The sequence below is a fragment of the Ursus americanus genome, chromosome 28 (genome assembly GCF_024610735.1).
Source record: "Ursus americanus isolate L20-20 chromosome 28, mUrsAme1.1.p, whole genome shotgun sequence".
Classification (NCBI taxonomy): Eukaryota; Metazoa; Chordata; class Mammalia; order Carnivora; family Ursidae; genus Ursus; species Ursus americanus.
The window spans coordinates 28599888-28624602 of NC_142154.1; the positions used below are offsets into that span (position 1 = coordinate 28599888).

Below are 24715 nucleotides of genomic sequence, written 5' to 3' on the forward strand. Positions count from 1 at the left end.
TTTGTTTCGCTTCTCTAGTTATTCATTTTTATCATATTTTATAAAAGTAGTGGCCCACGATGGATTGGAATTTAAGGGAAAAAAGGGTCCTTTGCCATAGATAGTTTGAGAAGTATTGAGCCATATAATTTTTAATAGTGGCAGACAATTCTGTTGTAGTATGGGTGAGCTATGATTTATTTCACCAGTTCCCTTTTGTGGGAAATTTGGGTTTCTAATAACCGATGGCCCCCGACTTTGGATAGTTGGACTTCCAGTTTTTCAACTTTATGATAATGCAAAAGTGATATACAGTAGAAACCATACTTGGAATTTTGAATCTGGGCCTTTTCTCAGGCTAGCGATAGGAAGTACTGTACTCTCCTCTGATGCTGGGAGTGGCAGCCTCAGCTCCTGGTCAGCCACGCGATCACCAGGGTAAACAACTGATACCCTTATGCCGTTCCATTCTGTTTTTCTCTTTTAGTATAGTAGTCAACATATTACAAGAGATATTCAACACTTTCTTATAAAATAGGCTTTGTGTGAGATGATTTTGCCCAACTGTGGCTACTGTTAAGTGTTCTGAGCACATTTAAGGTAGGCTAGGGTGAGTTATGATGTTCGATAGGGAGCTGTATTAAATGCATTTTCGACTCAGGATGTTTTCAGCCTAAAATGGGTTTATCGGGACGTAACCCCATCGTAAGTCAAGGAAGATCTGTAATTCTCTTTGTGTGTGCAAAGATATGCATGCGTGTCTTTTAGATGCATCTAGGGAAGATTGCAGAAACCTTGAAGTTTCTTGTCTGCATTTTGTCCACCCCAGGTTTCAGCAGTGCCGCAGAGCTCTGGCAGTCACGGGCCCACCATCGCAGCGGTTCATAGCAGTCATCATCACCCAGCAGCTGTGCAACCCCATGGAGGCCAGGTGGTCCAGAGTCATGCTCATCCCGCCCCACCAGTTGCACCAGTGCAGGGACAGCAGCAGTTTCAGAGGCTTAAGGTGATATTCAGCTCCTCTTCTTCCTTTAAAAAGTTTTCTCTCTCAGCAGGAAGCATCGGCTTTAGCCTATTAGTAGTGGCATTATAACTTTTAACATGCTACACTAGGGATTGAATCACAAAGAGTTTTACTTTGTTTTTGTTTTGAAACCTACTTAGATTCCCCATCTTACCATCAGTGCCTGATCCAGAGAATTACATTCAAGAAATGTTTTTGGAATGTATGAACGCATGGTACTCAAATGTGTCAGGATAGAGGGACAGTTTTCGTACAAAATAAACAAAGTCCATTTTTTTGGATACCTCCTTTTGAACTCTTAGTTCTTAACATGGCAGAAGGTTTTATTGAGTGTACACATGGTTGGCTACGGTCCTGTACAGTAACTGGGTCCAGTATTACCTTATGATTTAATCTTTTTATCCGTGCTTATAAATAGCTGAATGGGCTGGCATCTTCAAGTCCATCCTTAGTAAAACACATGCTCCCTTTTTGGGAACCTTTATAAAGATTGGGGAAGACTATAATTGTGAATGAAGTGTCAGTGTTTTCATCTGTTCTGCTGAGTATGTGCTGTAGGTTTGCAGTGCTTTTGAAATTCATGAGGCATCTGTGGAGAAGTGGAGCTTGTGTTCCCAGCTAACCCTCTCTGCTTACTTGAGTGTTACTTTTCAGAATAAGTGATTGTTACAGTAAGTGTTCCAGATTTCAGTTTTTCTAATTTTACCTTTATACGAAATCTAAAATCAAGTGCAAGAAATACAGATTAAAGTACTATAAAGAAATGGGATGTTGGGTCTTCATTTGGTCCTATCAGCCTAATTAAATAGTTTCCAGATAGGAGTGAACAGTATACCCTTGAAGGACACATGCATGTGTAGCAAACAGTTCAGCCTTCTGTTTTCCTTGATACGTAATCTGGTTCTCCCCGATCCCTGCCTGCGTTGGTTTGGGTTCTCAGGAACTTTTAATTTTGGCCTAAGGAAGTTAAATGCTACCTAAATATAAAGAATACCAAAGCTAAGCTATATAGAGGGATTTTGTAAAATTTATTTTGTCTATAATAAGTACTTAAGAGTTGACTGTACTTTTAAAAACAAAAAGAGTTGGCTATACTTAAGCATAGTCTTTAAAGAGAATACAAATTATTTGGGCCTGAAACCACTCTGGGCTCTGTCTTTGGGAAAATTTGTTTAAGCTATACTATATTGATGTTTTTCTTAAAACATTTTGCCTGTCTGCTCATAGAGTGATGGCTGCACACCAGATTGTATTATTGCCATGAACTTAGCACTTCACAAAGTCCTGAAAATATTTTTTTTTTAAGTTGGTTTGGTATGATTTCATTCCGTATTAATACTTTGTTCAGCGGTTAGTTAATATCTTAATGATGCCAGAGAGCTTCTAAACTTGCTGTTAAACTAACAAAAATGTATATTTCTGTAGGCTTTTTCAGCCAGTCCTAGCAAAGCACAGCACCTGTTTATTCCTCTCCCTCACTTGGGTATAAGTATACAGATGTGCTTTGTCTGTTTTACAGAAACTGTCAAGGAAGCAAGAGAGGGTTCTGGAGTTGGGGCTGTAGAGTGAGTCATGGGTGGGGTTAGGACTTCTTGCTCTGTTCCTTCTCTTCTCACTCTTATATATGATTCCTGGATGCAGTAATGTGTTGAATTCCCATTCTGATGAGGAGGGATAAAATACTTTCTTGTGCCTCCATTGTAGCTTCATTCAGTATTCCCACACTGCCTGCCATTTTTGGATCAGTCTTAAAACACTTTACAAGCATTTGAATCAACTTCAATAAACCATTTATATTCTATAATGAGGAAGTGTTCAGTGAAAATACTTGGTTATTTCAAGCATCAGCATTGTCTATACTTTCTTTTTTATCTTTGGCAGATTGATGACAAGGAAGATTTGAATAATTTCAGGCATGTTTAGTGTGATTTTAGCTACTTGTTGAATGCTAGCAGCATAGATATTTGACACATCTTTAGCAAGTTCTCTTTACAGTTCTTCGTGTTTGTCTCCCCAACAAGATTGTGAACTTTAGGGGCACCTGGGTGGCTCAGTCGTTAAGCGTCTGCCTTCTGCTAAGGGTGTGATCCTGGAGTCCTGGGATGGAGCCCCGCATCAGGCTCCTCTGCTGGGAGCCTGCTTCTTCCTCTTCCGCTCCCCCTGCTTGTGTTCCCTCTCTCGCTGGCTGTCTCTCTCTCTGTCAAATAAATAAATAAAATCTTAAAAAAACAAAAAAAAAAGATTGTGGACTTCAAGAGATTAGGGACCTCAATAATAAATGCCTGTTGAAATGAACCAAGAAAATACATCAGCAGACTTGGGGCTTCCCCAGGGGCTTCCCTAGACCTGTAGCTTCGTAAGGACCAGCTCCAATAAGTTGTGCTTCCTAGAGCCACATACACACTTTTACAAAGAGTTGAACTATAGGTAATGAGAGAATTTCCTCACTATGTTTGTATACAGATTAGTATGTTTGTTTATTGGGGTGGAGGGGCAGAGGGAGAGAGAGAATCTTAAGCAGATTCCATGCCCAGCACGGAGTCCGACATAGGGCTCAATCTCACAATCCTGAGATCATGACCTGAGCTGAAATCAAGAGTTGGACTGAACCACCCAGGCCCCCAGATAGTTCATTTATAATGTGGTTGTCATGCTAGGTGTTTTTTAAGCATATTGTTATTTTATGACTAATTTATAAATAGCAGTTCACTGTGACCAGTATCTTTTTTTCTCCAGACATAAACACATCACATAATTTCTTTGATTCAGGCATCTGCACTTTTTCTCTCTGTAGTAATTATTATTATACCATAGCATGCTTACTTTTTTATTCAAAATTTTGTGTTTATTTTTGACAATTTGTCCTTTGTCATGTGGTTGTGAATGCTATTCTTAAATATCTTGTGAAGTCTATGTTTCTTCTGCAGGCTTAGTGAGTTTTATGTTCCATCAGCTTGGTCATTAATGAAACATTTCAGTATGGAAAGTTCTGAATATAAATTAAATAGTCCACTGAATTTCAACGAAATTGTCCTGTTATTTCTAAAGTACAGAAAAACCAGCCATGAAATGAGTGGGTATTGACAAAGTATACAGACTGCTCTAGCAACACTAAAATATTCTGATTAACCATGGCATAATGATTCCCATAATGGAGCTTCCTGTAAGGGAAGTTTGGGCAACTCTTGAAATACCATTTCATGGTTTATTTAAACATCAATGTTCTATTTCACAATGTATCACAAGAGTAGGGCTTATCAAATCATATGTTTATTTCTGAAACTTCCCTAAACTTGGTATTTTGTATGATTTAAAATAATCCCAGAGTATATAGAAACACCTAGTAGGTAATTCCCTTGGAAGTTTCCTGAGTAATTAAAAATTAAGTTGTCTTAAATCAAACTCATAACTCTCTAGACCTTCCGTCTTATTCCTCTTTGTGAATGGCCACATACTTTATATAATTTAGTGAATGTCTCCTCTCCCTGTCACTTCTACCTCCTAAAAAGCTTTTGAGTCTGTACTGTTCTCTCTAATCCTTTGGTTGGTACTACAGTTCAAGCCACTATTGTTCACACATTGAGTTTAGCCTTATAGCATAATTGGTTTCCTGCCTCCTTTCAGTCTGTCCTTCCTTTGCACCAATTTGTTCCCAACACTGTAGCTAAATTGAGTACACTAAAATGCAGATACTAAAAATCTAAACTGCCTTTTTTTTTTTTGAGAGAGAGAGAGAGAGAAAGTGCGTGTGCACTTGCATATGTGTACAAGCTTGGGAAGGGGGTGGGCAAAGGGAGCCGGAGAGAGAGAATCTTAAGTAGGCTTCTCTCCCAGTCCAGGGCCCGATGCAGAACTTGATCTCACCACCCTGAGATCATGATGAGCCAAGATCAAGAGTTGGATGCTTAACCTACTGAGCCACCTAGGCACCCCTGAACTGCTTTTTTGTTTGTTTGTTTTTATTTTTATTTTTTATTTTTTTTTAAAGATTTTATTTATTTATTTGATAGAGATAGAGACAGCCAGCGAGAGAGGGAACACAAGCAGGGGAAGTGGGAGAGGAAGAAGCAGGCTCACAGCGGAGGAGCCTGATGTGGGGCTCGACCCCAGGACTCCAGGATCATGCCCTGAGCCAAAGGCAGACGCTTAACAACTGAGCCACCCAGGCGCCCCTTTGTTTTGTTTTTAAAGATTTTATTTATTTATTGGTGGGGGAGGGAGCACAAGTGAGGGGAGGGGCAGTGGGACAAGCAGACTCCCCCCCCCACCCCCACCCGTGAGTGTTGAGCCAGACTAGAGGCTGGATCCCAGGACCCTGAGATCATGACCTGAGCTGGAGTCAGACACTTAACCAATTGAACCATCCATGAATCCCACCCCTAAACTGCTTTTTAATAAGATTTACAAGGCCTTTTGGGATCTACGTCCTGCTTCCTCTCCTGTCTCCTCTCTTGTCACTCTTCCTGCCACTGTTCCTCCTTTTCACCACAGATCCTTCAGCCAAACTGTTTTCACTTTTCCCAGTGTACCAGATGGTGTCCTGTCTGGGATTTTGCTCATGCTGCTTCCTCTGACTTTCTTTGTATGTCTGTATTCACTTTTGCTAACTTGTACTCATCCTTAGGACTCAGTTTAGACATCACTTCTTGGGGAAGCCCTCCCTTATGTGCCCATGGGTTTTTCTTAGTGCAGAAGTGTCCTTCCCATGTGCTTTCTGGGCATTCAGTGATCTGCCATTTACCCCACTGTATTAGAATTCCCAGCTAGATGTGAATGAACTTCTGTAGAGTAGGGACTGTGGCTTGTTTGTCATTGACTCTTTAGTACCTCATGTTAGGCCTGGCGTGGTATGTTGTAGCTTAGTAGATACTTGTAAAATGAATAAATGAACAAATAAGTGAATAATATATTAATGTGATGATTTTTCACTGATCATTCTCCCCAAAATTATCCAAGGCAAGGCTACAAATTTTATGAATTGATTTTTATTTTAAGTTTGAGTTTTATTATTGGCCTCCATACTAATTTTTTAATACTTTCATGTATATTTACTATATGTTTTTATTTCACTTACTACATTAATTTTATTTAGGCATAAATCATTTGTTTTTTAATAATTCTTGGCTTGCTTTCTTTTTATAACCTTGAGATTTATCCCTGCCTCAGGTGGAGGATGCGCTGTCCTATCTTGACCAGGTGAAGCTGCAATTTGGTAGTCAGCCTCAGGTCTACAATGATTTCCTTGACATCATGAAGGAATTTAAATCTCAGAGGTAAAAGATCTATGTGGTTGTATTCAAGCTTTGTGCTTGAAATGTTGATTTTGGAGGGAGGATATGGCTTATTCTCGTATGCTAAAAGATAAAGGATGCCTCCTTTTGGGGGGTTTAATTTTTAGGGTCATGCTTTTATTTTATGTATTGCTTTATTGATGAAAATTACGGGCCCTAGACCTTTGTTTTCTCCTTATTGGTTAATTTTTCTTAAAATTTTTGTTAGTACTTCACCTCAATCAGGGAAATAGACTGGTAATGATTAGGCTACCTGCTCTTCGAGTTGATTTTGGATACACTAATTTTCTGGTATGGTTCACTATTAGAGTAGGTCGTGAAAAATGTAGACACATAGTGATTTCTGCCGGTGTGTCAGAGGGTGGTTCTTGCATGGGGATTGCTGCTTTACATTTACTGTGAGTATCTGCTCGTTAGGACTGTTATCATGAATGTAGCTTCTGTTCAAAATTGTGACAAACCTCTTTGAATATGAGGCTAAAAGTGCTTTGGAATTTCAGAGTTCTCTATGTTTTGTTGATTTTGTAATATGCAGGTTGATTTTTACCTGTTTTCCTGTTCAGAGAACCTAGTGGAATGTGTATTTTTTTCTTACTAGGGTGTTGGTCAAGCTTGCCACTTTAATTTTTGTGGTTTGTTGTGTGTGTGTGTGTGTGTGTGTGTGTGTGTGTGTGTTTTGTTTTTTGTTTTAATCAGCATTGACACTCCAGGAGTGATTAGTCGTGTGTCCCAGCTGTTCAAAGGCCACCCCGACCTGATTATGGGCTTCAATACCTTCTTGCCCCCTGGCTACAAGATTGAGGTGCAAACCAATGACATGGTGAACGTGACAACTCCTGGCCAGGTTCATCAGATCCCCACCCATGGCATCCAGCCCCAGCCTCAACCACCACCCCAACATCCTTCCCAGCCTTCAGCCCAGTCAGCCCCAGCTCCTGCCCAGCCAGCTCCTCAGCCCCCACCTGCCAAAGTCAGCAAGGTGAGCACTTGGAATACTTTACATCATGTAAAATGCATCCCTAGAAAGCACCCTCCTTTGACATTTCCCCTTTATGTAAGATTTAGAGACATCAGTTGTAGCGATTTCATCAGAGAAGATGCAATAGTCACATCCCTATAAAATGGTTTACGTTTGGCTTCCACATATTTCGATATCCATTTAAATCAACACATCAGTAACCTATAAGGACTTGTTTTGTCCCCACCTCCTGCCTAGTGAACCCATGAGCATCCCATCAAATGGCAACTTTACTTGTGTAGTAGTACTTTGACAGCACAGGCAGAAATGGTCATCTGATGATCAGATTATGCTACTGCCCACAGGGTCATCATTTTATAAAAGTTGCTCCATTTACCAGATTAGGTCATATCAAGCCAAGCAGAAGACCCTGTTGATGGTGGTGATGATGGTGGTGGAATGTTCTTGTTCTAGGGCTGCACTGTCTGATACAGTAGCCACTAGCCACATATGGCTGTGTTTAAATTTAAACTAATTAAATTCACTTTCTCATTTGTAATGGCTTCATTTCAAGTGCTTAGTAGCCCCGGGTGGCTGAGTGGCTTTATTCTATAGGACAGTGCAATGTAAAAGAATATTGCCATCACCTCAGTTCTATTGGACAGAGATAGTTTAGAAGATTTTTATGTGGATTTCTGCAACAAGTGTCTTTTGACATTAAAGATCTATGGAGAGTGAGGGTTTGTTTTTTTTTTTCTTTCTCTCTCCTGTTTGCACCTGTTGAGTGAGCTTAAAAATTGCATTAGAAAAATTCTTCCCTGTAATTGGAGATGTAGCCACTTTTCAGGTTGTATTTAGAAAATTTGAGACTAAAATATCAGTTTTAGAATGTGTGGGCCTTTGTACTCCCTACCCCTGCCCAGTATGATTTGAGTTGGGCTAAAATGGCCTGGCCAGAGTGAATTAAGGACGTTGTTGATCAGACATCTTGTTTCTCTTTAGTTTGACCTCTCTTTCCTATGTCAGACCATCTGTGTTCCTGAGGAGAATAATGACTTTTTTCTTTTTAGCCTTCTCAACTACAAGCACATACTCCAGCCAGTCAGCAGACTCCCCCTCTCCCACCATATGCATCCCCGCGTTCTCCACCTGTCCAGCCTCATACACCAGTGACAATCTCGTTGGGAACGGCCCCATCCTTGCAGAACAATCAGCCTGTGGAGTTTAATCATGCCATCAACTATGTTAATAAAATCAAAAACAGGTTCCAGGGCCAACCAGACATCTACAAAGCGTTCCTGGAGATTTTGCACACATATCAGGTAAGAGAGTTGCCCTCTCAGCCTTTTTTAACCAAGTCACACGCTGAGGGCATCTGGTCAAAGAAGAGCTTGAATAACCATTATTATGTTCTCTAATTGTTACTGGAAGTCAGCAGGTTAAAAACTGTGATGTGTGTTTATAAAGCTATTTTGATTGGCCGGACTTTAATTGCCTTATAACAACGAGACAGGATTTTTAAGTCACTGCCCTGTGAAGCAGATGCTTATTATCTGGGCAGTTAGAGGGTGGTTTGTATAGTGTAGTTCATCTACAGTAGAAGGAGGAGACATTTCTCTAATGTTCCGCGTTTTATTGGTTGGTAGTGGTCCCTTGATCATTCACATATATTGTCCTACTTTTATTATTTTATTTTTTAAAGGTTATTTATTTAACCTCTGTATCCAACGTGGGGCTCGAACTCATGATCAAGAGTCGCATGCTCTTCCAACCGAATCAGCCAGGTGCCTCTGTCCTAGTTTAAAAAAAATTGTCAGCCACCATCTTCCACTCATTTCTCACCTTAAAAGCTTGCAGTTAAAACAAGGGCTAAGAACACAGACTTTTCTTCTTAGGTACAGCCCAAGTAGATAACATCCCAGAAAGTGTGCAAAAGGGAGACATTCAAAACAGTGGACCTCTAATATTACACCTTCCCGTTTGCAATTTCCTGTCAGAAGGAGCAACGAAATGCCAAGGAAGCTGGAGGAAACTACACTCCAGCCTTGACTGAGCAGGAGGTATATGCCCAGGTGGCTCGTCTTTTTAAAAATCAGGAAGATCTGTTGTCAGAGTTTGGACAGTTCCTACCAGATGCCAACAGCTCTGTGGTAAGTTTTATTTAGAAAGAACTACACTATTTCGAATTATTATCTTAAATAAGCTAGGAAGCTGGAAACAGAAGCAGACTTTTTCTAAATGATAACCCTGCGTTGGTAAGAGAATTAATCTCTTTCATGTGTCTTACTTAGCTTTTAAGCAAAACAACCGCTGAGAAGGTTGATTCCGTGAGAAATGACCATGGAGGCACTGTGAAGAAGCCCCAGCTGAACAACAAGCCACAGAGGCCCAACCAGAACGGCTGCCAGATCCGTCGGCACTCTGGAACAGGAACTACCCCTCCTGTAAAGGTGAGAATGGGTGGCAGCTGCGCATTTTGATTTTCAGGAACAATCCTCGGGGACAAGTACTGGGGTTGTTCGGGTGTTCTTATCCTAGGCGTGTTGGAAGTTGGATCATGGATACGCAGAGTGAGTTGGTGTCACAGAAACTCAATACAAAGCTTCTTATCTGGCTTTGCAAAAAAATGTTAGAATATCAATGATCACACAAATTACTGTATTTTTTGAGTTTTTGTTGTTTTCTCTATATTTCTCTCTTCTTTGCTATTAGCCGTCATGTCTTTTTTTGTTTGATGCCGAAGTTTTCTGACACTTAACTAATTTTTCCCTTCCTCTGACTTGATGCCTTCAACCTGCCTTGTGATAGTAAGAAGGAAGATTACTAGGCTAATTGTTTCAGAAATAAGTCAGTGGTCTTTAAAGTCCTCCTGTGAGTAAAGTGTATATACTTTGTGAGATCTCTTTGGTCTAGAGGCCTGTCATGCCCAGGTTTCTTTGTTGGATTGCCAGATCTTATCTGTATCATTGTAATCTCCAAGGCAGGACCTTTGGGTGTAGCAGAAGGGGATCTTAAATTTCCGTTAGTGACGTATCACACAGTGCTTCTCATTCTAGTAAACACTGATGGTCTGCCTGCAGAAAGCTAAGCCTGTGCTCTTCCTCTCTGATGTAGTGCCGCTGTGCTAGGAGGCGAGCTAGGTGTGTACTGAATGTTGCTTCAGTGAATTCTAAAGCAGTATGCAATGTGGAAGAGATGGGCGTGTCTGCAGAATCTAATTAATAATAAAAGTTAGTGGAATTTTTAATAGTAGGAGGTGGCTGGTGAACAAGCAGATGACTACAAAGACTGACAGGTGTTGCTCGCACTTTTGAAAGACTATTTTTTAGTGTTGGTAATGGCTTTTCCTTTTGAAACCAAATTGAACATAGAAATAGTTTATATTTCTTCACTTCAGTAAAGAGTGTTAGTTATATGGGTAGAAAGAATCAGGTTGGCAGGTAAGCTCCACTCTTGCGTTGGTCCCCTCCCACACTCGATTACCCTCAGGTGGAGACCCTAGAAGGGGGGATTAGAATTCCCTACCTGCTTTTCTCCTTGGCAGCGTAAGCAGCAGAGGCTCTGGCTCTTGAGAGAGTGCGCTCTGAGGTGGTCAAGGTAAATGTGCCGCTTCTCCCAAAGTTGGTGCATTTCTTCACAGGTAGTTGAGAGACGGCTTTTTAAAAGAGAATTCTTGCCTGACAGTTATGTCACGGCCTATTCATTCCCTTTGAGAAAGTAATACTGGTCTGAGTAGATACTGCCGACAAGAGAGTCATTCCTTCTCTTAGGAAAATAAACTGTGCTTTTTTTCATGAATTTTTAACTTGAATTATAATTAAAGGTTAAAGATTGATTTCTATCCGCTTCTGGCAGTGTGCTCCAACTCTTTGCCTCCACCTCTAAGATGAGGTGGTGGCACTAGGTTCCAAATAGTTCCTTTTGGCTAATGGAAAAAAGTAAGGATATTCTGTTATCACAGTAATGCTGTGACCATTTGTAGATAGAATATTTGGGAAATAGAATGATCTGTGAACCTTGGGGTGGGGAGCAGACTGCGAGATGGAGAAGACGGGTGGAGATCTTTTAGGGTGTAAAGTGAGTGAGTGATTTTTTAATCTCTCATTTGTTGCAAATTATTGACAGCAGTGGTCAGTGATGGACCCACAGAACACAGATGAAAATAAAACTTCAAGAACTCTATTCCTTGGATCTTACATGTTTGTATTTTTCCTTTTTTGCAGAAGAAACCTAAACTGCTCAGCCTAAAGGATTCTTCCATGGCAGATGCCAGCAAGCATGGTGTAGGAACTGAATCATTATTTTTTGATAAGGTAATGATTGAATTAGATTTAATATAGGCTATTAATGCCAAAAGAAAATCACCCTATCCCCAAGAAAATTTTGTTTTAGAGACTTCAAGCTGATCAGGACTTTTTGCCTATTAACAGGGTTTCCAAGTTGTAGGTCCTTTCAGGCTACCTGAACCATTAGCACAGCTAGGGAAATAGTAGCATTATCTGTTTTGGTTTTGTGAAGTAGTTTATAGCATTTCCCATGGTGGAAGACTGCTTTTAAAAAAATGCACGATGTTACTTTTGAAAGATGTTTGGAGCTCCCCATTGTAGATAACCCAGGTCTGTACCAGTTGTTGAGAACTTCAGATGACTTGTAATCTTCTAATTGCTTGTGGTACTTATATGTGGTATCGCATATAGGGTTTGTGAGAGTTCTGATTTAATTGTATGTTTTCAAAGTTCCCTAGGTGATTCTGATAAGTAGCCAGCGTTGCAATTACTGGTGGAATACACCAGCGTTGTGTGGTGTATTGGTTTAACTTTCCTCCTGTGTCTGACTTCCTCCTTGGAGTCAGCTTGATGATTAGCAGGCTGCTTTCATCAGGCTAATTGGTAACTGTCAGACTTTCTCACTGGCAGGAACCAACCTGGAATGATCTGGTGCAGATTTACCCTGTTTTGCACCTTTGGGTTTTTTTGCAAAAGGGCAGGTGTTTTAGCATCTCCATGATTGGTGCCTCCCGATCTCTCTCAAGCCTGCCGTGCCTGTGTGAGCTGTCCTGCCTAACAGTTGAGTCTCTGGCTCTGATTTGAACCATTCCTGAGGGCTATCTGAGCATTTGGTGCTTTTAAGGGACATGTGGAAGCCCAGCTCACAACCAGCAAATGACCCAATGAAAGACTGGAGGGTTGAGGTGTGAATAAGTTAATTTTTTAGAGTAATGGTATTTTTGTTTGTTTGTTTGTTTTTGGAGTACTTACTTCTCAGAGACACATACTGATATATAGTTGGCCCTTGAACAATGCGGGTTGAAAATCTGAGTATAACTTGTGGCTCCCCAAAAACTTACTGTTGACCAGAAGCTTTACCAATAATATTTAACAGTCAAAGAGCACATGTTTTGTGTGTTATGTGTATGGTATACTGTATAATAAATAAGCTAGAGAAAAAATGTTACTAGAATCATAAGGAAGAGAAAATACATTTACAGTGATGTATGTTTTTCAGAGGTCAGCTATATAGATGAAATGTCTGAAATTTGCTTTAGAATTCAGTGGTGGAGGAAATGGTTACAGAGGAAATAGAATTTACTGTATATTGATCATTGAGGCTGGGCAAGTACATGGGGTTCATTAGACTATTCGGTCCACTTTTGTGCATGTTTAAAGGCTAATAAAAAATTAAAAGCCAGTCAATATTATGTATAGTACAAAAAGTACAGTTCTCTACAGTTCTCGTTCATCTTTATTCCATGTGATGTCTACTGACTGATAGTTATAAAAGTGTACAGGAGCCTGGAGAAGGGGTCATTGCTGAACTGCTTGGTTTGGTGAGGCCTGTCTGCAGTCCTCACTAAAGGACCACAATGCTAAATATTTACTTTTGAAATTGAAACTCCAGATTGCTCATCTAGCCGGACTAGTTTTACCTTTTGTATCCATTGAACATTTTTAGGGTTTTGGATGTTAAAGTATTCAGTATTATAAGTGGAGGAAGGAAAAGGGTCAGGTCAGAGGACAGAAGTAATATTTTAAAAAATTATTGAAGATTACCAGAGTTTAAAAGCAGTGTTGACAAAGATTCTTGCTGTAAACATTTGTTAGGAGAAGCAACAAAAACTAGGGTAACTCTGATATGGTTGGAAAGTCAAGCATATGGAAGGTAAATGTAATATTTACTCTAGGATCTCATTTAAATTTTTTGTATTGTGGAACATTTTAAACATGTAAAACGAAGGAGCCGAGTGGAATGACTCCTCATGTACCCATCATCCAGCCTCTGCAGTTCCCTCCTACTAGCCAATGTACTTGTTTCATATGTACTCTCACCCACCCCGGCTTATTTGGAGACAAATCCCAGATATTATTTCATCCATAAGTATTTACTAAGTTTCCTTTTAAAGTGACACTTTTCTCAAACATAATCATTATCACATCTAAAAAAAAAATCAGGGGCGCCTGGGTGGCAACAGCCGGTTAGGTGTCTGCCTTCGGCTCAGGGCGTGATCCTGGCGTTATAGGATTGAGCCCCACATCAGGCTCCTCTGCTGTGAGCCTGCTTCTTCCTCTCCCACTCCCCCTGCTTGTGTTCCCTCTCTCGCTGGCTGTCTCTAGCTCTGTCAAATAAATAAATAACATCTTTAAAAAAAAAAATAAAAAATAAATAAAAAAAATTAAAAAAAATCAGCTCCTTTAGTATCATCAAATAACTGTTTAAATTTTCCCAGTCTTTTAAAAGCAGTCCGGGAGCTCTTGATTCCCCATCAAACGGTTTCTCTTCTGATTGTCTCCAATAAGGTCCGAAAGGCTCTGCGGAGTGCAGAGGCCTATGAGAATTTCCTGCGCTGTCTTGTTATCTTTAACCAGGAGGTGATCTCTCGGGCTGAGCTTGTGCAGCTGGTCTCTCCTTTCCTGGGGTAAGTGGAGTGAAGGGCTCAGCCCTGATGGGTGCTATGAAGGTGAGGGTATGTGATGGGCAAACATAATTTGATCGTGGTGGGTCAGTTAGTTGACTCAAAATGCCAGTGTCACAGGAGTCCTCCGGGAATTCTTCTGGTTTAACTCTACAGATGGAAAAACAGGCAGAGAGGGCATCAGCCAAGACTAGTGGTTTCCCGATGTGCTGACCAATATTGGATGTTTATAGAGACCAATCTCTTCTGGGGTTCTAGAATCTTGACTGTATTTGACAACCTAAGAATGATGTGAACATTAAAGCGGTCTTCTTGATTAGAAGAACAGCTGGTTATTGCTTAGTTTTGTTGCAAATCTTCCATCAGTACCCTAACTGGTTGTGGAGCGCTCTACAAGAAAAGGGGAAGCCAGATGCTCAGAAGCAGGACGTCTTAGGCAGGAAATAATTGTCATTGGAATTTGTCCCTGGTAGCAGAGTTCTGACCCAACACCAAATCGTAGTAGCCATACCTCAGGATAACTGCATCATGCTTCTAATTGCTCACCAGTTTTTGGTTTGATTCTTCAGGAAATTCCCTGAATTGTTTAATTGGTTTAAAAACTTTCTGGGCTATAAGGAATCTGTACATCTGGAAACCTTTCCAAAGGAACGAGCCACAGAGGGCATTGCCATGGAGATAGATTATGCCTCTTGTAAACGGTTGGGCTCCAGCTATCGAGCCCTACCAAAGAGTTACCAGCAGCCCAAGTGTACAGGACGGACTCCTCTCTGTAAAGAGGTAAGGCCTTTCCTGAAAAGGATCAGCCCTGAATCTTCTTCTCCTTCCAGAAGGGAGTGACACCAGGGATCGAAAATTTATGTGAATGGGGAAATCAAGACCCTTCTCTGTCTTTTCTCAGAAGAAAATGTTTTATACTTCTATCCAGAACCTTTCCCATCTTTGCAAACTTGCTAAAGATGAAAGCTATAATGTTAGTGGTTTCTCCCACCCCCTAGAGTTGTGTCTGCCTTTTTACTGAGAATGCTTAATTACCAGAAAGCTTTGTTACACTTTGGCTTCAGTTTCTCTTCTTTTACCCAAAGGTTTTAAATGATACTTGGGTTTCCTTCCCTTCCTGGTCTGAGGACTCCACCTTTGTTAGTTCCAAGAAAACCCAGTATGAAGAACACATCTATCGTTGTGAAGATGAACGCTTTGAGGTACAAGCGCCCTTATCATTTGGAGGTTGTGGAAATGGGAGGTATTAAATGCTGAGATATCTTAAATATCTGTCTATGAGGCTTGGCTTTTTAGACTGAAGAACCAAAGGCTCATGTTCTTCACTAGTAAATGCTTATTGTCCTACTTGCAATGCTTTATGAGTTTATCAAATGTATTTGTTATATTTTAGGGTAAGTGTGACCCATCTAGGCCACTTTAACCCTTTTGAAGTTATCCACTGATGGCTGAATAATAATACCTTGAATTTTTAACAGCGTTTAGAGGTTATTGTGTTTTACAGGGTATACAAAACAGTATCTTAAGGCTGACTGGACTTTGTTAAAGAGGTTTAATTATTTAAAGTTTGTATTGTTATTCTTAGCAGGTATCTTGACGTGGTTGGCAAACCAGCTCTCCTGTGAGAACTGGAATTCTTCTCTCCTTTATCTGTTATTTATTTGGTTCCTTGTGAAAGAAAGCGAAATTAGGGCTTTATTTTAAAGTAGTTGGGAAGGGAAGAGCTGGAGTGAGTAAGTGAGCTGGTAGAGCCCCTGTTCCAGGACTAGGAGTACTGAGAGTGGGCTCAGAATCCCCGGTGTGTTAAAACGACTAGCTCACTGATCTCATCAACAACAAGGGAATGTTCATTGTGTCTGAAGAGGTAAAATGATGTGTATCCTATTTAATGTGTTTATTATATAAAAGTGACCGGCCCTGATTATTCACATAGATGGGCAAGATCTTGCTCTTTCTTAAATCCATGCTGGTTTAGTTCTGCCAGCCATCCCCCTTCACACTTGAGTCAGCTGTTTCTGGCAAGTCTTGAATGAAGAGCCACATGTTGCTTGGCCACTGGCAGGTGACTGGCCCCAGTGTTCACGAGGAGTTTCAACCATTTGGACAGAACGAAATCATGACAGATACTAACTTCCATGGAAAGTTTTATCAGGCTGAAGAAAGCATTTCCTTGTTACCTATGTTTAGTAAATTTAGGTGAGGAGTTAGAAAGCAGAGATTGGCATCTTCTTCTGACAGGATGTTCCTATTCTCAACTGGTATGCCTATAAAAGGCAACATCCGCATTTCCCATCTGTGATTACAGGCGTGATGATGAACGTGTGTGTGCATATGCTTAGGATTAGGTGGGATGGGCTAGTTTGAAGGAGCATTCCTTTATACATCAGGGTAGGTTAGTGATCCTGCAGTGTGGCCAACTCCCACATTTTAGTGGCTTTAAAAACAGATTTATTTCTTGATCGTGCTACAGGTGATTGATGTTTAGTAGGGGATCCTGCCCATCAGAATTACTTTGGGACACTTCCTTTTTTTTTTTTCTTTTTCTTTTTTTTTTTTTTTTTTTAAGATTTATTTGCTTGAGAGAGTGCGTATACACACACACGTGCCCTAGCAGGGGAGAGGCAAAACGGGATGGGGGAGAGAGAGAGAGAGAGAGAAAGAACCTGAAGCAGACTCCACACCAAGCACTGAGCCCCACAAGGGGCTCAGTCTCAGGACTCTGAGATCCTGACCTGAGCCAAAACCAAGAGTGGGATGCTCAATCGACTCTGCCGCCCTGGGAACACTTCCCATAGACATTTGGTCACAGGGCCCTGAGACTTCTCATTTACTTTGTTTTCTGTTTCTCACGTAGAGAATCTTGTGAGAAGCCTAGGAAAAGAGTTACTCAGAGGTTGCCAGTCATATCCTTAACCAGGTCTAGCCAGGCGCTTGCCAGAAAGTAAGTGCCAGGAGTTCTGTTAGAATTTAAATGATTACCCACAGATACAATGTTGAAGTCCTTAAGGAGCGATAGTCACTGTGCTCTTATTACTGGATGTAGAACAAGGCTACTAAATATTTAAATATCTCAAGTTACCCTGTAAAACCTTACACATAAGACTGATTTATCATCTTGAACGGTCTTCTGGGGATTGTTGTGTATTTCGTAACAGATTTTTTTTTTAATTAATGATTTTTTATTATATTATGTTAGTCACCATACAGTACATCCCCAGTTTCCGATGTAAGGCTCGATGATTCATTAGTTGTGTATAACACCCAGTGCACCATGCAATACGTGCCCTCCTTACTACCCATCACCAGCCTATCCCATTCCCCCACCCCCCTCCCCTCTGAGGCCCTCAGTTTGTTTCTCATAGTCCATAGTCTGTCATGTTTCATTCCCCCTTCTGATTACCCCCCCCTTTCTTTATCCCTTTCTTCCCCTACCGATCATCCTAGTTCTTATGTTCCATAGATGAGAGAAATCATATGATAGTTGTCTTTCTCTGCTTGACTTATTTCACTTAACATTATCTCCTCCAGTGCCGTCCATGTTGCAGCAAATGTTGAGAATTCGTTTTTTCTGATAGCTGAGTAATACACAACTTCTTAATCCAGTCATCTGTTGAAGGGCATCTCGGCTCCTTCCACGATTTAGCTATTGTGGACATTGCTGCTATGAACATTGTGGTGCATATGGCCCTTCTCTTCACTACGTCTGTATCTTTGGGGTAAACACCCAGCAGTGCAATGGCTGGATCATAGGGTAGCTCAATTTTTAACTTTTTAAGGGACCTCCACACTGTTTTCCAGAGTGGCTGTTTTTGTAACAGATTTTAGCAATCCAGTAAAGTTCGGGGGAAGGTGTGAGTAAGGATGCCTCCTTTGAGGTCCCTGTGGTCTGGGGTGAGTAGTCCTCTAAGCCGAGCACACTGGTGGTGGTAGAAGTAACAACTACCACTTATCTATCATTTATTGGATGTTATGTGCCAGGCCTTGCACTAAACCCTTTATTTGGATTATATTGTTTAAGGTAGAAAACAGCCTATGAGAATATGTGATGTTATCCCTATTTTATTGATAAGGAAATCGAATTTTGTGTGGCTACTATGGCAGAGCTAGGATTTAAGTCCAAGGAATTTAGCTCCCTACTTCATACTCTTGACCACTATTCTATTCTGGTTTGGGTCCTGAGCACACTTTGTCTTTTGCTGCAGCTTGATGTAGTTTTAGAGACCAATCTGGCAACGATCCGGGTTCTGGAAGCAATACAGAAGAAGCTTTCTCGCTTGTCTGCTGAGGAACAAGCCAAATTTCGCTTGGACAACACCCTTGGGGGCACGTCGGAAGTTATTCATCGAAAAGCACTCCAGAGGATATATGCTGATAAAGCGGCTGACATCATTGATGGTCTGAGGAAGAACCCTTCCATTGCCGTCCCAATTGTCCTTAAAAGGTAACTGACTGAATGTGCCCTTCGTGCTTTATTTTATTTATTATTCATTTGACAGAGAGATAGAGAGCACAAGTAGGCAGAGTGGCAAGCAAAGGGAGAGGGAGAAGCAGGCTGACCTCTGACCCGGGAGCCCGACGCAGGGCTCGATCCCAGCACCCTGGGATCATGACCTGAGCCAAAGGCAGATGCTTAACCAACCAGAGCCACCCAAGCACCCCGCCCTTCATGCTTTAGTGTGCTTCATGACAGATTCAGTGTCCCATTAAATAAGGCCCTCATTTTCAACCTGGTTATTATCCCATGAGACCTCCATTTCGCCCCAACACTGGTTGTTGCAAATTAGGTGCAGCATGGGATAATGGAGCTTCTTGATGGGGTTCTGTGTCAGCAGCAGTAGAGAACAGACCTTGAAAGTCCATGGTGGAATGCTCTGTTTGTTTAAGGGAATATTTTAAAATATAGAAAAGAACAAAGTAGAACACAACCACCCGCATTCCTGCCACTCAATACTAACCATTGTTAATATCTTTGTTTTTTATTTTTTAAATTTTTTTAAATTTTTATTTTTTTTAAGATTTTATTTATTTATTTGACAGAGATAGAGACAGCCATCGAGAGAGGGAACACAAGCAGGGGGAGTGGGAGAGGAAGAAGCAGGCTCATAGCGGAGCAGGGAGCCTGATGAGGGGCTCAATCCCAGAACGCCGGGATCACGCCCTGAGCCGAAGGCAGACACTTAACGACTGCGCCACCTAGGCGCCCCAACATCTTTGTTTTTTAATAAGGAAAATCACTCTTTTGTCTTTGTAAAGTTGATGTTTTATTTAAAAAGGCTGGCTTTCCATTTTTACCAAGAACTTCTTACTTTTTCCTCCTGACAAGCCTTCAGTCTGAGGTGTAGAGGGACTGTTGTACCGACCTCAGACCAAGCATCAAGAAGGCCAGAGCTAGGGCTGAGCCCCAAGCTCCTTCAAGTTTATGACGCTTTGGGCTGTGAATCCCAGCTGACAGCTGGGTCCTCTCTCAGTATCACCTGAAACGGGTGTGAAGCAATTCTAGTCTGCTACACAGCTCACAGATGCCTGGATTTCATTGTTCCTTCCTAGTCTTCCGCTCAGGAGCTGGCGCAGGCTCTTCCTCTTCTCACCATGCCAGCAGCATTTAAGTTTTGGCTTTGAGATGTGGGATACTCTTCAGTTCTAGTGCCGGTTTTGATTTTACTCTCTCCTCCACTTCTGGAATGTTAGGATCGGTTGTTGCCATCAGAAATTCCCAAACTCTGTGTGCAAAGCAGCATTACTGTGCGACTTCTCTGCTCTTGGACTTCTGCATTTACATTAGCATAGTGAACGTTCTTAGAAGTCCTGCAGCAAGAGATGTGCTTGTTTTAGCTGGCCAAGGAAGTGAACCCCCTTTTCAAGGGTATTCTGTGGAATGCTTTTGAGAAATAACTATTCTAGGTAAGACTTCTGACTTTGGGACAAATTACTTCCCCAGAATAAGTCTTGGATGATTAATTTCCTCATGTAACAGGAGTTCAGGCCTGGATTGAATAACAATATAACAGTTTGAATAACAGTATCCCAAGTTGCAATAATTTTGACTTATTTTATCTTTTTGACTTTTGAAATAAAGTAAGTCTGACACATTTCTCACTTCTAAAGCCTTAGAGAGGGGCACCCGGGTGGCTCAGTTGGTTAAGCATCTGCGTTTGGCTCAGGTCATGGTCCCGGGGTCCTGGGTTCAAGCCCCACTCGGGCGCCCTGCTCAGCAGGGAGTCTGCTTCTCCCTCTCCTTCTGCCCCTCCCCGTCTCCCTGCTGGCGCTCTTTGTTTCTCGCTCACTCTCTCTCAAATAAATAAATAAAATCTTTAAAAAATAAATAAAAATAAACCCATAGAGAGTAGGTGCTGTTATCCCTATTTTCCCAATAAGGAAACAGTCTAGTATGGCAGAGCCAGGAATCAAATCCAAGGAGTTTAACTCCCTCCCTCCCTTAAAATTCCCACATCTGAATTCCCATGTCTTGTTGTTTCTAACCTCCACCACCCATCACCCACCACCAGGTTGAAGATGAAAGAGGAAGAATGGCGAGAAGCTCAGAGAGGCTTTAACAAGGTGTGGAGAGAGCAAAATGAGAAATACTACCTGAAGTCTCTGGACCACCAGGGCATCAACTTTAAACAGAACGACACCAAGGTCCTGAGGTCAAAGAGCTTGCTCAACGAGATTGAGAGTATCTATGATGAGGTGAGCTGGATGGAGGTTTCTGTATCTGTGAGAGGACCCCAGTCTTTATGTTCAGCATGGCTTTGATTCCTGGAAATGATCTTTGGTATATGAAAGAAGACCCTCTGAGACATGTTGATTCTTGCTTCAAAACCGTCACAGACTTCTATTCCTGATTCTGCCATTTTAAATCTAAGCCTCACCTTTCTTCCTAAGCCGCTTTACTGGTTTCCCAGTTCACCATCCTGGCTTCGTCAGTGCCTGCTGCCTACCTCTTCCACTTGTCTTCCCGTCTGTTTCCCTCAAAACAGCACCTCGTCTCATTCACATGGCGCCTCTCAGCTTCCCACAACCGAAACACTTATCATTAATCCCCAGGCACTTTCTAATCCTTGTTTATTCAGGATACTAACCAGGAGTGTATATAGTACTGGGAGGCAGGGTACAGTGATGATTAAGAAATTAATCCTGCTCTCTTGGGGCTCACGGTCATGGGGGGGTGGATAGAGACATAAATATAGTATGATTGAGAATTCCTAAAAGTTCATGTGATCCTGAATTTTTAATTATGAAAATGCCAGACATAGACGGAAGGGGAGACAGTGGTAAAATGAACTCTTACAGAAACTTAAATAAGAATCCTTATTTTGCCAGTTTTGTTACATCTGTTCCCTTCCATACCCCCACCCCAGATTGGAGACCTCAAGTCCTAGACCTCATGTGGTATCCTCCATATCCATAAATACTAATATAGAATTTTCAAAGGTGGTCCCAGTTTTGTTCCACTTGTCCCAGTAAGTCTTCACAGTCTAGAAGATAGCAGTATCTTGATGTCCGACCACACCTCCCGCATTATCTATTTCTGTTTCTGCAAGTTGTGGGTTGGAAGACATTCGCCACCGTGGGTAATAGTGGCATGTACTGCTGGCGCGGTCTCGTAGGTCTGTTTGTTGTTGCTGGACACATGTCACATAATACTTTGTGTCTCTCTCCTGTTAGAGGCAAGAGCAGGCTACAGAAGACAATGCCGGTGTACCTGTTGGCCCACACCTCTCCCTTGCCTACGAAGACAAACAGATCCTGGAAGATGCCGCTGCTTTGATTATCCACCACGTGAAGAGGCAGACAGGCATTCAGAAGGAGGACAAGTATAAAATCAAGCAAATCATGCATCATTTCATTCCAGATCTGCTCTTTGCTCAGAGAGGTGATCTCTCGGATGTGGAGGAAGAGGAAGAAGAAGAGATGGATGTAGATGAAGCCACAGGGGCAGCTAAGAAGCACAATGGTGTTGGGGGCAGTCCCCCTAAGTCCAAGCTACTGTTTAGTAACACAGCAGCTCAGAAGTTAAGAGGGATGGATGAAGTATACAACCTCTTCTATGTTAATAACAACTGGTATATCTTTATGCGACTGCACCAGATTCTCTGCTTGCGGCTGCTGAGGATTTGTTCCCAAGCTGAACGGCAAATTGAAGAAGAAAACCGAGAGAGAGAATGGGAACGGGAAGTGCTGGGCATAAAACGAGACAAGAGCGACAGCCCTGCCATCCAGCTGCGTCTCAAAGAACCTAGTGAGTGCTTAGACTGTTGATTTCTGGTTGATGTGAGGGGTTGGGGGGCCTCAGAGCCTAGTTAGACTCAAGACTGCTTTCCTTTATACATAGAGCACAGGCAGGCCGGCCTTAGAGCCTGACCAGGGTTCAGATCCTAGCTCTGTAATTGACTAGCTGTGTGACCTTACTTCAGCTCCCCAAACCTGTGTACCTGTGAAATGGAGGTGCTCCTTAACCTTGTAGGGTTGTTGGGAGGATTGGGGAAAGTAAGCAAAGCACCCTGTGCGGTGCTAGGATCATGGACATTCAATGGCTGTTACTGTGGACACCTGGGGAGGGGGTGTCAGTTGCCATCAGTTTCCCAAACGGCAGATATCTGGGGTATTGCCGAGTGTGTTAAAGGACAGAGTGGGACTAAAATGTCGCACTCCATTCTGCCCCCACAAATTCCTAGTTGTTCATGCCTAAGACAGATGTGAATTTTCTCAGATATGTTTGGGCAGGATTTCTCCTTAGCCAGTGAGGTTCATGGCTCATTCCTTAATAAAGAGAAGTAGTTTATGGAAAGGAGATTGGAAGTCAAGAGATTGTGTGAGACAGACCAGACAGAACAGGAATGAAGATAGAGAACACAGGAAAATGAAAATGAATGCGGGCTGAGGAAGCCACCATGTGCTCTAAGGAATTCTCTGTTGCCGGCTTCTAGAGAACTATTCCGCTCATAAATTCGGTTTTTGAGCTGTGAGCCAAAAACTTTTTTGTGGAGCCTTTCTTCTGTGCCCTTGAAGAAATAGCCAATCCATGGAGTGAATTCTTTTAAAAAAAAAAAAAAATTCTGAACTGTTGCAGATGTAAGAAGCCCATGTGTGGCCCTAACTTTCTCTCTGTTGAAGAGCTAATGACACCCGATATTAATGTTAAAAGCCTTTATCTCGATAATCCTAGCTTGAGACAGACAACTTTTGGATTTCCGAATGGTGATTCCATCTGCTTGGGTAGAAATGAGAGAGCAAATGGCCTAATCCTGGCTTGACCACTGATTTAACTTGGTTTGAGGCTTACGTTGTTGGGTCTTGAGCGGAAACGCCAAGCCTCACACCAATCATAGCTCGTGGGCACAAGTCTGGGTTGTTCTCCTAGCGTTCTTCTGGCGTAAAAGCATCTGCCTAGCAGTAGCACAGCCCATGCTTGTGCTGTGGATCTGAACAAGGTGATATTCTATGGTGAAAGTTAAGCCAGTGGCTTTTAAACTGTATTCTCTGTTTTGCATGTCTTTGAGCCCATCACACTTCAGATTAATGGAGATGGACTTAGCTTTTGCTCTCGGCCTATTTTCTGGGTATAGACTTTACAAATGGGTAACCAGATGTCAGGGACAAAGAGTTCTTGTAATTTTTTTTCAGTTTAGTGAACTTTTTATCAAGGTGCAGCATATGTACAAAAAAATATACAAATCCAAATTGTGTAGCTCAGTGAATTTTTACAAAGTGAACACCTGTGTAATCAGCACCTGGATCAAGAAACAATATAACCAGTACCCCAGTGACCCCTCATGCACCGTCTTGATGGCCAGCACCAGAGATCAGTAAATAGGTCTTATATAAGCTGAAGGCCGAGTCCTTTTATGCTTCCTTTTACACTCTGCTAGTTGCCGAGTGAATGTCTCTGTAACAACTGATAAGATTCTAGCTGCTGGTTGAAGTGATTCATGTGCAGCAAGTACAGATCATTTAATGCAATTCGTGAAGTACAACGTTTGGAATCCATTTTTTAAACAGAAGGACTTTGACAAATGCAGATTACTTCATTATTCATAGGGGATTTAATTTGCGCTATTTTTCTGTTCCCAAGAGGTTTCCCGGGGCTCGAGCGTGGTGCTGTCTGCCTTTTCTCATCTGCACTTTATGCTTCATTGAAGTAGCTTTGTGAGCAAGTGACCCATGTGAGGAATGCTCTCTACGGGCTGGGAGTGCAGGTTCCTCTCTCAGCAGGAGAGCCAACAACTTTTTGAAGAAACTTCTTCCCTGGGATATTCTGCTCTCCTGTCAGGCAGAGCCCAGCTGTACTTTAATGAAATGTCTTTCTGGCATGGACAGAGTGTTAGAGCCCCCGTTAAAGTTGCAGGGTCACTGTCCTCTGATGGACAGCACTGGCCATTGTAGCCACCTGTCAGGTGTCACCTCTGCCTACGGCTGATTGAGTGCGTATGTTTGAATACCTAGGGTTCTTTCATCAGAGGCTCTTTAGGCCAACTGTGGGTTTCACCCTACCCTCTCTCCTGACCTTTTCGTAGCAGGGTAAGGCCTCACCTCTCCCATCTCTCCCACAG

The 24715-nt window shown here is 41.8% G+C and overlaps 1 protein-coding gene across 2 annotated transcripts in view; it reads left to right on the top strand.

The window, feature by feature from the left end:
- The window catches only part of SIN3A (SIN3 transcription regulator family member A), a 70877-nt gene that overhangs the window by 23867 nt on the left and 22295 nt on the right, over window positions 1–24715 (top strand). For both annotated transcript variants that reach the window (XM_045795152.2, XM_045795149.2), the window contains exons 3-15: window positions 809–985; window positions 6170–6276; window positions 6991–7273; window positions 8323–8574; window positions 9250–9402; window positions 9544–9702; window positions 11476–11565; window positions 14047–14165; window positions 14732–14942; window positions 15248–15364; window positions 18365–18603; window positions 20669–20852; window positions 21831–22404. In XM_045795152.2, coding sequence (XP_045651108.1) covers window positions 809–985; window positions 6170–6276; window positions 6991–7273; window positions 8323–8574; window positions 9250–9402; window positions 9544–9702; window positions 11476–11565; window positions 14047–14165; window positions 14732–14942; window positions 15248–15364; window positions 18365–18603; window positions 20669–20852; window positions 21831–22404 — 2665 coding nt within the window. The remainder of the gene's footprint in view (window positions 1–808; window positions 986–6169; window positions 6277–6990; window positions 7274–8322; window positions 8575–9249; window positions 9403–9543; window positions 9703–11475; window positions 11566–14046; window positions 14166–14731; window positions 14943–15247; window positions 15365–18364; window positions 18604–20668; window positions 20853–21830; window positions 22405–24715) is intronic.